This window comes from Nothobranchius furzeri, chromosome 3, assembly GCF_043380555.1.
Source record: "Nothobranchius furzeri strain GRZ-AD chromosome 3, NfurGRZ-RIMD1, whole genome shotgun sequence".
Taxonomy (NCBI): Eukaryota; Metazoa; Chordata; class Actinopteri; order Cyprinodontiformes; family Nothobranchiidae; genus Nothobranchius; species Nothobranchius furzeri.
This window is the reverse complement of record NC_091743.1, coordinates 50513887-50527027: the sequence shown is the minus strand read 5'-3', so window position 1 is coordinate 50527027 and position 13141 is coordinate 50513887. Positions and strand designations below refer to the sequence as shown.

At 41.5% G+C, this 13141-nt stretch overlaps 2 protein-coding genes across 2 annotated transcripts in view; both read right to left on the bottom strand.

Moving 5' to 3' along the window:
- zgc:113184 (uncharacterized) overlaps nt 1-1492 on the bottom strand; it is an 11047-nt gene extending 9555 nt beyond the window's left edge. The window contains exon 1 of the mRNA XM_070549292.1: nt 1475-1492. The gene's annotated coding sequence lies outside the window, so the exon portion shown is untranslated. The remainder of the gene's footprint in view (nt 1-1474) is intronic.
- Nucleotides 1493-8246: 6754 nt separating this feature from the next.
- Nucleotides 8247-12511, bottom strand: LOC107385615 (probable nuclear hormone receptor HR38). Its single transcript, XM_015959610.3, has 7 exons — nt 12375-12511; nt 10242-11080; nt 9744-9873; nt 9393-9556; nt 9088-9290; nt 8819-8997; nt 8247-8738 (listed from the first exon to the last, which is right to left on the bottom strand). The coding sequence occupies exons 2-7, from the start codon at nt 11076-11078 to the stop codon at nt 8476-8478; spliced, it is 1776 nt and encodes a 591-aa protein (XP_015815096.1). The 5' UTR covers nt 11079-11080; nt 12375-12511; the 3' UTR covers nt 8247-8475.
- Nucleotides 12512-13141: the final 630 nt, after the last annotated feature.

The window sequence follows — 13141 nt, the reverse complement described above, 5'->3', positions numbered from 1 at the left end:
AAGTAACTTGCACACCTCTGAGGGCACCGTCCACGCTGAAAGATATTTACAGGTTTGAGAGCAACACAGTCGGCTGTCATTCTGACAATGTCTTTTTCAGGCTCGGCCTATTTCACCAATACAATGTCAGATGACATTCTGCACGTATTACAGCAGAGCAGCTCCATGAAAATGTCCAAGTGCTAAACTGTCATGCCTGCAGTCCAGACCTGCCACCCATTAAAAGCATTTGGCACATATTCAAACTAAAAATACAACAAAGGAGGCCCTGAACCATAGAGCAGCTGATATAATATATCAAGCAAGAAAGGAAAAAATTATTTCACACTCATAACTACAGCAAATTGGCTGCATGGTGGTTCCTAAGCACTTCTGAAGAAATATGGTTTCAAGCTCTCATGGCACAAAAGACTATCTGTGAACTTTGCAGGTACAATCTTCCAACTTTTTCTCATTTGTTTACTGACTTCGGATTTACCCAAGGACAAAACAGCAGACGGGTTTCCAGCATCCTTTTCTCCTCTCTCACTGTGCAGAAGGGTAATGGGGATGACTAATTGTTCATTTGTATGTTTAATCCTGTTGGGAATACGAGCTTAGGACACTGATGGGAGCCACGTAGGTGTCTCAGGGATACCACGAGCAACGACACCCAGCCACCCATTTATCATCTGACATTCTCAATAAGAGAGACCATATCCAATTACTAAGGGCTCTGTGGGCTCAACAATGGCCTGCTATAAATACACTCATAGAGGGTTTTCCACCATCAACAGAACACCCACGTAAAACCTAATACTGCAGCAGCGACACACGTACATGTGTGCAGCTTCACTGAAGCCTGCATTATGGTCATCTTCAGAAGCAAGCAGAGGCAGCCTAAAATTAAAGCACCTATAAACTGTGCGTATGTGTGTGTGTTGGAGAGTTAAGGAATGGGAAGAAAGCTTGGAGTCCCCGTAGAGCACCTAACAGCTTCACAAAGTTATTTACAGCTCAGTCCATCATCTAACAGCAGGTGCAGCCTCCTCACAAACAAACCTATTAGCTTTCCTCCCTCTGGAACAATATCATCTCTGGCAATCAGCTGATATCTCCTGCACTCTCTAACACATGCTGTATCAGACCGGGTTGCAAATTTCTTTTTTTGCTTCAAAATTTTTCTGTTTTTTTTTTACTAAATGAACCAAGAGGAACAAGATGCTTCCTTGTCATTAAGTCACAATCAGAGTGAAAAGTGCTCAGCCTCAACTTTATTTTGCTGCAGGCTGCTGTATGTTGTTTGAACTATATTCACCGAATTGTTGAAAGTAGTATTTCTATGCTTGAACATTTAAAAAACTCTGTTCCTTTGTATTCCTATTTTAGTGCAAGTCTGTTCCCTTAAAGTATAAATGTTGTTAACCTTGCATTTAAATCTAGTTGAATGTCTATTTTTTTCTTCCATCTGTAGTTGTAACCATTTCATCCTCACAAGGGTCATGGGGGAGTCGGTGTCCATCTCCAGCAGTCAGACAAGAGGTGGAGACGTGTTGGACAGGTCTCCTTTCCATCACAGAGACACACAAGGACAAACAACCACTCAGTCACACCTGAGGACAATTTAGGATCACCAATCAACCTGACAAGCTGTTTTTGGGCTGTAGGAAGAAAATGGGGTACCTGGAGAAAACACATGCACAAGGAGAACATGCTAAGGCCCAATCCAAATACTTGCACTATGGTCTTCTGTGAAGTACACTTGGAGGAAGGGTGCAGTAAGGTTCGAGTGCATTGTGCACAAGTGTGCACAAAATAGCCGAATTGAGACAGTGAGCATTGCATCATCGACTGCAATGCATGCTGGGATGCTGGTTGCTGTGATACATTTTTTTAGAAAATCTTTATTAACAAACAACTGGACCAAATTTACATTCATTGCTGTTCACATGAAATCTTTGAAACATTCAGAGCCTTTGATGCATAATGGTCACTACAGTGGACAGGTACTCAAAAACTACATTTTTATTCTGTAGAATGAGGTACTCAAAATTGTTATTTTTTTTGTTTTTGCTATTAAGCACAGCTGTTGAAGACTTTATTGCATTTGAGCCCCTCCATTTGGACTTCAGTAAGCCAAGCCAACATATTTCATGTTCAGAATGCACGTTGTCCACTGAGGTGGACATGTAATAAAGTATTTGTAAATTTTAAAATTTTACAAAAAATATTTGTTGAAATTTGTTTCATTCACACCTAAATATGAATGAAAAAAATTGTTAAAAAATCATAGTTGAAGATTTCATAATTCATGCATCAGAGGGTTAATCAACCTAAAATGAATTACTTTCATTTGAAAATACATATTTTCAGAAAAGGCAATTGAGCCTTTGCTCCACCTTCTTCTGACAACTCACACTCAGCAATGGATTGCGGGTAATACCCTGTGCCGATCAAGGGTGCAAAAGTCTCATGGTCAGTTAAATTATCCATCCATCCATCCATCTATCCATCCATCCATCCATTTTCTTCCGCTTAGCCGGAGTCGGGTCACGGGGGCAGTAGCCTAAGGCGAGAGGCCCAGACTTCCCTCTCCCCAGCCACTTGGGCCAGCTCCTCCGGGGGAATCCCAAGGCGTTCCCTGGCCAGGTGAGAGACATAGTCCCTCCACCGTGTCCTGGGTCTACCTTTAGGTCTCCTCCCGGTTGGACGTGCCCGGAAAACCTCACCAGGGAGGCGTCCAGGAGGCATCCTGACCAGATACGCGAGCCATCTCAACTGGCTCCTCTCGATGTGGAGGAGCAGCGGGTCTACTCCGAGCCCCTCCCGAATGACCGAGCTTCTCACCCTATCTCTAAGGGAGAGCCCAGCCACTCTTCGGAGAAAACTCATTTTGGCCGCTTGTATCCGCGATCTCGTTCTTTCGGTCACTACCCAAAGCTCGTGACCATAGGTGAGGGTAGGAACGTAGATCGACCGGTAAATTGAGAGCTTTGCCTTCTGACTCAGCTTTCTCTTCACCACGACAGACCGGTACAACGCCCGCATCACTGCAGATGCAGCACCAATCTGCCTATTGATCTCACGCTCCAGTTTTCCCTCACTCGTGAACAAGACCCCGAGATACTTAAACTCCTCCACTTTGGGCAGGACCTCATCTCTGACCCGGAGAAGGCATTCTACCCTTTTCTGAATCAAGACCATGATCTCAGATTTAGAGGAGCTGATTCTCATCCCAGCTGCTTCACACTCGGCTGCGATTAAATTAAATTAAATGTAGTTTACTTATTTATCACCAAATCACAGAAAGAGTAATCTCAAGTCATTGAGTCACTGACAGGCGTCAGTGTCTTTACAGCAATCCTCTTAAGCAATCACGTAGCGACAGTGGAGAGGAAAACTCCCTTTTAACGGGAAGAAACCTCCAGAGGATCCTGGTTCAGTATAAGCAGCCATCCTCCACGACTCACTGGGGATCGAGAAGACAGAGAGCACACACACACACACACACACACACACACACACACACACGCACGCACGCACGCACGCACGCACGCACGCACGCACACACACACACACACACACACACACACACACACACACACGCACACGCATACACTAACAACATATATACCAAGTAGTATTTATATGGCTACATTGTGATTTCTCAGTAAATATTCAGTTTATGAAGTTAGATTAACTTTATTGTCTTTTTCTTAGTGAATCTATAATTAATTAAACGGGTGAACTAGTAGTAGGTCGAAGAAAGTAAAATGTTATCATCGGGAGAAGGAGAATGTTAAGTGGTTGGCAGCAGTGTGCCAGTCGATGGCCCCTTCCATGAGGCCACCACAGCTCAGCAGAACACCATTGTAGCTTCTACTGAAGAGAAAAAAAACACTTAAAGAGAAAATAAAGTTAACAGCTGAAATAGCAGGAAATAATGAAATTGGAGAGTGGTGGTAGAAGAAAATAGATTGTTGAAAGTGGTCAGAATGTCCTCCAGCAGTCTAAGCTTATAGCAGCATAACTACAGAGACAACAGGATAACCTAGCCTTTTAGATGGATGCATGTGGGAGGCAGGACAAGGGAGAACTGTCTTTACCAACGGTATTTCCCGTTGTACACTCCATCTCCCTCTATTTCCCCACTCATCCAAACCTGGGACAGTGGCGGTGCCAGGGGGGGCGCTAGGGGGTACTATAGCTACCCCTGGATTAGTCATTGCACCCCCATAGCACCCCCAAGTAAATATTAGATTTTTTTTTTTTACAATTTAATTTTAATTTAACGTGTGGATGTGATAATATTTAAAATACAAAACAAAAATATTCAGTAAATTATCATAAAGATAGTAAAAACTTAAACCAAAACAGGAAATTGATGTTAAAGGTAGAGCTAGTGGTTTTTGTTGCCCAAATTTCCACAGGTTCTGTCAGAAACTAATGAATCTTTGGAAGTGATCTCAGACCCACAAAAACCTACGGATCTGGATGAAGAGGGTCAACCCTCAACCGTTGCAGCAGTCGAGGGTTTTGCCGCTGGAAATGCTAACACTAACGTTAGCTAACCTTGCAACACTATAGATGGTTTTCTGTGTGGCTGTTTGTGTTCATGATTTCATGGGCAAGTCAGCGATTGTTCATATGTTTATGATGTATATTAATGATTGTTTCAGGTGTTGTTGAGGTTTTGTGCATGCATGTGTATCTGCTAGTGTTGAAGGTGTTTTGGAGCATGACCACTTCCTTCATAGCACCTTCAATAAAAAGACTAGCTCCTTCATGGCACCTGCAGAAAAAAATTTCTGGAGCCGCCACTGACCTGGGGGAACATCAGATTTTAACCATAGGCCCTATCAAATAAAAACATTTGAAGTCTAGTCTTAAAAGTAGACAAGGTGTCTGCCTTACGGACCAAGGGTGCGTCCGAATCCACAGGTAGGATGCTTATGAGTATGGGTCCTCGCCGGTCTAGCAAGGCCGGGCCAATTGAGTCTAAGATATTACTGAAGGCTACATTGAGGCTATCACTTTCAATGTCAACATAAATGTTACAATCCCCCACTACAATGACCTTATCAGTATTTAGCACCAAATCAGATAAAAGAAAAACAAGATCTGATCCAAAAATACAGAGGTGATACAAAACTACAAACAAGAGTTGTTTTAGAGTTTTGCCATCTCAGTTAGAAAAACTAAGAATTAGATGTTCAAAAGAACTGTAACTATGAATTGGTAAGGGATTGATTAATAGATTTGAATGAAAAATGGTTGCTACTCCTCATCCTCACCCTGTACTGCAAGCAATATGATGATTTTAAATAGTTTGAAGGGATCGACTCATTTAAATAGTCCTCTTCAACTTCCACACTTGAGAATCGGGACACTCTACACACTTGCACCCCTGGACAAGATTGCACAATTGAAGAGCGCACAGGGCCCATCTCTGAGCAGAAAGGCCACACAGGCGGGATGCAAATCACCAACTTTTTGCTGCAAGGCAAGATCACCAACATAGGTGCAAATGCTACAAGTTAGTGACTTGATGTGATTTCTTAAGTTTTGCTTTTATTGCAAGGTGCAAAAGCCAAATTTTAAACACATGATATGGCTTGTTTGTACACAGATCACTATGACAACGGGACCCCATGCTGCCCCAGTTTTCAAAACTTGTCACATGTGAGAAGGGTGCAGGGTCTCAGCGTGTTCCTGAAAGAAATGTTGCATGTCGGGTCAAAAGTCATGAAGCCAATGGCTGCTCCAGATGGTACCTTTCTACTTTTGGAAGAAGATGGTAACACCGCATCTGAAAACATGAGATATGTTACCATGAGGGTGTATTTTGAGTTTGGGTTTGAAATATGCAAAGGCCAACATGCCTGACCCGCTGTGGATATGTGACCATAAAGAATAAAGCGTGACAGCCTAAAGGGATCTACAAAGTATTGGAACTAGATAAAATATATTGTATTAAATACAAACACTTCTCTCCTGTTGCATTTATCCAAATTTACCAAACAAAACCAGACTCATTCATTCGCTCCATGAAATCTGACTTTTATAGCGTGCTAGACACTTTGTTAAACATCTCAGTAGAGACAAGCCTTCAGTCTGCCTCCTTCTCTGTACTTGTGTCCCTTTCTTTCCACTCTGTATGCCAGAGCCAAACCCCAGATGACCAGGACTTGGTGTACAGCATGATCAGATGTCAAGTGACTGCATGCCGTCAGTGGTGCAGTCTGCTGTGACTGAGAGTGGCATGGTGTCTTCTTCCTCTGATTAAGAATGTTGCCAACATTAACGCCATGTACGACAAAAATGACAGACTCGGGAGAAAAGACCTCTGCAGCATCACAATTTATCACATCATTATGCGACAATGAGTCTATAAAGCTCCTCATTGAGGCCTTTAATGTTTCATTCACTCAGCATCTCGTGATAGTTTGCATCGTGCATTCTGCAGTTATTAGCATATTATTTACTAGTAATTGCATAGCATTTGTGCCGTACTCTGACATTTTACCATAAAATATCTCAAATATTTTTCCAAAGTTACTTCTTAGGCACGACTGCATAAAGTAAAAAGTTACATTTTAGCCATAGAATAGTTCCATCATTCACAAATGTGATCGTCTGAACAGTTTTGGAACCAAAATGAGTTTTTTTTTTAAATTACACACAGTAGTAATGCTGTTCAAGTTAACTTTAGCTTATTGGCCTGGCTTGGCCTGCTGACAGAAAATGACAGCCAGTAAAAGATTAAAAATGATCAGAAAAGCAAAACTATCAACAGCATTTATCGACTGTGCCTTTAAGCTTGACAAAATGGCATCTATCATTTAGATGGTCAAAATTACTTTCAGGTATGATTAATTGGTGTTCAAGAATATTTAGTAAACATGTTACTGGTGATTTTGGTCTTTAAACCTAACTTCCTATTAAGTGATGTCTTTATGACTGGTTCAGAGATTTGTGCAAACCTATTTAGATTTTTTATTAAAAGTGAGTGTAATCAAATTTATAAAACTTCTTGCCCAAGGGTTAGGTAATTCTCCTAAAACCTGTGGAAAAAAGGACAATAAAATGCTTATATCATGTATTGTTATTTCACTTTGAAATGCAAATGCAACAAATTTATGATTTGCATTTCACTATGCAGCAAAGGGAGAGAACCCAGCTGATCATTACAATCATATAACAACTTATCAATAAATATTAACAATAAATGCAAAAACAAAAGTAGAATCTGTTAAAGATGCATTTAAAAAAAAACTTTTATATCAAGTGTTTTAGTGTTTTTAAAACAAAATATGTCAAAAGGCTCCAAAACAGAGAACATACAGCAAGAGAAAAAAGGTGTAGCTGCTCATCGCCATCATCAGATCTTAATTTCATTTTCTAACGTTTCATTTTCAGTTAGCATGAAAACAAAATAAACACACAATGAAGGAGAGGAAGACAGAAAAAATTAAGTCAGAAGTGTTTGCTTGTTGTGTTTTTGTGTTTCCTACAAAATAAAGGCGTGCTCTATGTTTTTGTGGTGAGAAGAGGCAACTATCTGCTTAGATCTGTTTGGATCCAAGGATGTGTGTGCGTCAGTCACTGAAGTGAGAGAAAAGGACTTGATTCTCACAGGTCAGTGCACAGCAGAGTAAACATGTCCTTTAGGAACTTTAAATAAAAAAGAACAGTGGTTCTGAAATAAAAATGATCTCTGAACAATTCAATCTTATGCCGTTCGGAATGAAAATTCACTCAGCTAATGTGGTTCATTGACAAAGTCTTTTTAAAAGGCACTGTGTATTTTTGTTCAGCAGGTCCTGTTTAAATTTAAAAAGGCACAAAAGTTGTGTTTTTACAGAGAAGAGTTTAACCAGCATTACTTTTTTGCAAGCTGCTTCAGAATTACAGTACAGAATTGGTTTTCTTCTGCTTAAGGCAACAAGGTTTGCAACAAAATAAAGCTTTGCTAAACTTTGGTCCACGACCTTCCACAGGAGCCCAACATTAGATCATACGTATGTTTTGTGTTAGAAAGACATCAGCAAACATGAATGAAAAATGAGATTCTGCCCATTTTCTCCTGAAATATTCCACTTTCTTAGCTTCTGTTAAGGCGTTTTGAAGCCATGCTTTTAAAGAAATTAGTGTTTTTCTTAAAGCTTTCTGGAGCGCTGCATCATTTTTGCCAAAGGATTCACATCTTTGAAGCTGCAGAGCTAGACAACATTCACACATCAAGCACACCAACAGTCATTTTACAATTGCACACATTATATGTAGAAAAGATAAAGTCCTGAAACGCCGAGTTCAGCACTCTCTTGTAGTGCTAAAGAGCATTTTGCGGTAAATCCTCAAACTTAAAGCAACAAATAAAAACAACGTTTTTTTCAGTAGATGTCTCAGAAGACGCATCAGTCCAAAAGTCTGTGTGCTTTCTGGCTGGTTAGAGTTCATCATAAACACGTTTAAATGTCACAGGTCGCTTTGTGTTCAGAATGGCAGCGAATCCATAAAAATTTTCTCCACTATCGGTGGAGGAGGGACCAGGTCCTCCAGTTTCAAGTAGAAGATGCGCTGCCGTCCCTGAGTGCACAGAGTCCTCAGCTCGGGGAGTTTGCTCAGTAGACGGGAAATATAGTTGGGGTGTGTCCGGCTTGGTTCTGATCCACTCCCACACATGTGTTCCCGCAGAGAAGTAATGAGATTACTCTGAAAGTCCTCCACTCGTCTGGACTCTTTGAGGCCATGGCGGTCTGCGTGCCAAAGATCAGAAACGTAAATACAAACATCACAAAAAAACAAAAAAACTAAGAAAATGAATAAAGCTCCTTACCGGTGATGATGACAAGTGCTGAAAGACACGCAAACAGGGAGACGTCCAAGTTCATGCGATGAAGACTAGAAGAAAACTCCATGATGGAGTCGATCCAGCCACCAAAGCTGTGGACACACTGCTTTCTGTGCAGGACGGCGCCATTGCAGAAGATCAGCTTGTCCTCCTCTGGTTTTGACCTGAACAGTTAGGAACCATTAGAGTCATCATAGTGCGTAAAGGTGCACACTATTGCAGGTAAATACTCTTTTTTAACTATTCTTGCGAACCTGTAGGCCAGGCGAAGGATGAAGAGCTCCACAAAAGCAGACTCAAGGAGCAGCTCCTGGTCCTCCATGCAGAAATCTGTGAATCCTGGGATAGCTTGAGCCCAGCTCCATATTATGTCCAAGGCACCGGTCAGCAGCTCGTAGAACTGCTGGATATCACCGGCATCCTCTTTTTCTTTCAAATGATTAATTTTCTCCTGGAACTGTGAAGAAAAACCAAGAAGAGTTAACGACGCTTCACAGCTTTGGCCCTTCATCGCTGGACCGGTCGAACCAACATCGAGTACAGCAGACTGCGAGCTCACCTTGGAGAAGTCGAGCTTCTCGTTGCTTGGCTCGGAGTCTAAGTGAGCCTTGACAAGAGAAGCTATGACGTTCACACTGGGAGTGGTGGAGGAAGCCTCGGTCACAGTTTTGGGTTTGGAGGGCAGGCGACCTCTGCGACCTTTCAGGCTGTCTGTACGAACAACTAGGATACCAACATAATTGTGTGAACATTAATTAAACTACCTCTGTACCAGTTTCAGTCCACTTTTTGCCCAACTAGACAGTAAAAATCAGGTTTGCTGCTAAATATTGGTTTCCCATCACTGTCCTGACATCCTGAGTCTGTTGTCATCAAACACAAACTCTTGAATGCTTTAAGATTTGCTCACCTTCTTTGACCATTCCCACAGCAAGACATTTCTGGAAACGACAGAACTGGCATCGGTTTCTCCTCCTCTTGTCCACTGGGCAGTCTTTATTGGTAAGGCACACGTACTTTGCATTTTTCTGGACAGTTCGCTGGAAAACAGAGAAAAAGAGTTGAATGCACAACGATGCATAATAACCCTGAGACAATAAACACAAATCTGACCTTTAAGCTCTTTTTTTAAAAGCAAAAGCTTTTGCTATGTTTTAACCTACATCTGTGAATACTTCCTCATCAAATAGTAACTAAACATTCAATTTCAAACAATACCTGATTCTTTTTTTAGGTTTGGATCAATAAAGATATTGAAGAAGTGAAAATATCTACATATATATAATATTAGTACAGACTTTTAAAGATGCATGATGATATAATTATGATTTAGTGCTAATTTCAGTTGGATTTAATAGAAATGTTCTACTTTTCCCTTTAAAATGTAAATCTACATTTTTTTTTTTACCTTGAAGAATCCTTTGCATCCCTCACAAGTGCGGACTCCATAGTGCTGACAGGATGCGTTATCACCACAAACTGCACAGCGACCCTCGCTGGATCCTAAGCCTGTGCTTTTAGGAGACATCATGGCCCCTTCTAATATTCTGGGGCTTTCCTGTGGTCCCTGTTCCATAGACATGGAGGGGCAATGAACTGGGGGTAAATGCTGCTGAGATGACAGGAAGAACGGATCATCTTGTCCACTGGGGGCATCCTGGTGCTGTCCCAAAGGAGAATATTGATCCTGTGCAGGGTTGACTGTAAAAAATGAGAGTTGCTGCTGAGCCATGCTGTTCTTATCCACAGAGGTCTGGAGGGCCGGGGGAAAGGGGCTGAAAGGGGAATCCCAGACAGGTGCAGACTCTGTTTGAAAGCCTGACGTTGGAGGAGAAGCAGTTCCATAGATGGGGCTTCCATAGTAGTCAGAGCCACATGACGAGAGTGTTTCTTCTAGACAGCTGAGAGCGAAAGATCCTGGGTAGCAGCCGTACACCTGGAGGTCGTCCAGCTTGAAGGCTTGGTTCTGCATCTGTGTGCTGGAGCTCTCAGCTGCTGCAGCGTGGCTGAAAGACACAGCAGAGGTGGGAGGGGAGGTGGTGATCTTGCAGGTGTAAGCATCAAACTCCCTGGTGTAACCATTTCCAACAAGGGTGTTGATGCTGGGCAGGGACGATGTGGAAAACTGGTCCTTCTGGCCAGTGATTTCCATCACCAGTGTGGCACTGAGGTCTGGATTCAAGAGCTCAGAGCTGAAGTAGTTGTCGTGGGGCAGAGATGCAAGCTGGGTTTGTACACAGGGCATTGCTGAAAAAGAGAGTTGAAGAAATTAACCATGCAGGTCAAATATTACTGCAGTAATAAACAAGGACAGATGCATTATAAAAGGAAAGTTAATCCATGCTTCTTTAAAAAAAATGTAATTTCAATTTGATGCAACCTGACAAATTTCTACATGACATTTAAGGTTATGACTTTCTTGTCACAATAAATAAAACGGTTTCTTCCTCTGTAACCATGCAAACAGTGGCCAATGTTAGCACCCTGAATGTGCTCGGTCTCATTTCACCCCGCATGCCATTTCTCTCGCTTCAGGCCCCGTCGGTCCTGGTTGGAAAATGCAGAGGGTGGTCCAGTGGAGCGCTCAGATATTGTCAGATATTGTGTTACTGGCTGTTAATGCTTTGAAAACCTCCTTCAGTGGAGGACAACCCTCTTCCACAGCGGCTGTGCCACAGTGTGCTTCAGATTGTGTTTCAGGGTTGGATGAATGCCAGCTGCAATGGCAAGGGTGATGAAGCACGTGTGTGTGTGTGTGTGTGTGTGTGTGTGTGTGTGTGGAGGGGTGTGTATCCACTTGTGTGCTCACTTCAACATTTCACAAGTGAAGCACAACCGATAAAAATCTGTCGCTTTCAGAATAAAACTTTAACTCTGTTATCAAAATAAAGTTTTCTTAATGTGATAAATATTTTTTTGCTTTTACATTTAGTAAATGACATGCTCCACGTGTCTTATCCAGCCCAAACCTATTTTCTCTACTATAGAAGTCACATTAAAACACCATAACTAAAGCTAACAGCAGCAGTATGGTGTTTGTTTTTACCTTTTTAAGGGTAAGTGACTGTTAACGCAACAAATTCTGAAAGATAAGCTAAGATAAGTACTTATTTTTATACCACATCAATCCAAACTACACTAAGAAGAGAATCTGAATAACATATGAAGATTGTGCCTTTACAAATACTTCTGTATTTGGCAACTGGCATAATTTTGGCAAATGCACACATACAGTTGAGATGGACATGAATAAAGAACCAGCCTTAACCCCAAGACAGTCTTATTGTTGCTTAAATACAATTATTTGCTTCACTGACTGGTGAGTAGCCTTTTTATTACATTTCAATGAATAAACTTTCAGCTAAACCTATAGCTTTAGCCTTGGAAATGACACCACTATTTACACATCCCTTCTATATTAAACAGTTTCAACAATAACTTAGAATACCTTGGTGTTTCAGGTTTGTGTTGCGTTTGATTGCCGGAATAAACATCTGTAACACTACACCTCTCCTGTCTCAGACAACTGACTGTAACTCACCTGTTGCATGAGAAAATCCGAATCTTGAAGTTTTTAATTAATTCCAAAGCAGAGAAACGGATGAATTCAGCTCCTCCAGCTGCTTTCGGCACACACACCCACTCAAACACATCCACACACACTCACTGGGTCAGACCAACGCAGACGGCTTCACACACTCTTGTTTTATTATGACCTCGTCAACAAAAAGGGCGGGCCTATGCCCAAACATGGTGAAACGTTCCGGATTAGCAGCCAATCAGGTGAACGCGTGACGCTTAGACGTTATTCCGTCTGACGCACGCTCGGGATTCCATTGACGCAGGAGCCGAGAATGTACGTTATTCTAAAAATAACCACAGGCGTTCACGTGGGGCTATTATTGAATGATAAAGGCTAAAAATAGCTCAATTTTTCAGTTACAGACGTTTTTGTGAATGGAAATGTAAATCTTAATGCACGTTTTAGACAGTTTGGCGTGTTATCAGAGGACTGAGCAGGAAAATCAACGTTTTGGGGTAGTTTTCTAAGTTTGATGTCTTTTATCGCATTTTAGAGAGAAAGACAGATATAACCAAAGCAATATGAACACACACACACACACACACACACACACACACACACGTGTGTGTTTTGTGCCATTATCTTTTCTAAAAATAGTCTTCCTCATCTTTTATAATGACCCCAAATGATAGGAAACATCTTGATTACATTAATGTAAGACATTTTAAGCAGGATGGCGTATTGTAAAAATGAATATCAGTCAGTACTGGAGAAATATTTATCAT

What these genes read in the sequence shown, in the direction of transcription:
- LOC107385615 (XM_015959610.3), bottom strand. Translation starts at nt 11,078, where the DNA reads ATGCCCTGTGTACAAACCCAGCTTGCATCTCTGCCCCACGACAACTAC. An exon ending in GATGCAAAGGATTCTTCAAG is followed by an intron (nt 9,874 to 10,241) that starts GTAAAAAAAAAA and finishes TCTGTTTTCCAG; the next exon opens with CGAACTGTCCAGAAAAATGC. An exon ending in AGAAGCTCGACTTCTCCAAG is followed by an intron (nt 9,291 to 9,392) that starts GTGAGCTCGCAG and finishes TTTTCTTCACAG; the next exon opens with TTCCAGGAGAAAATTAATCA.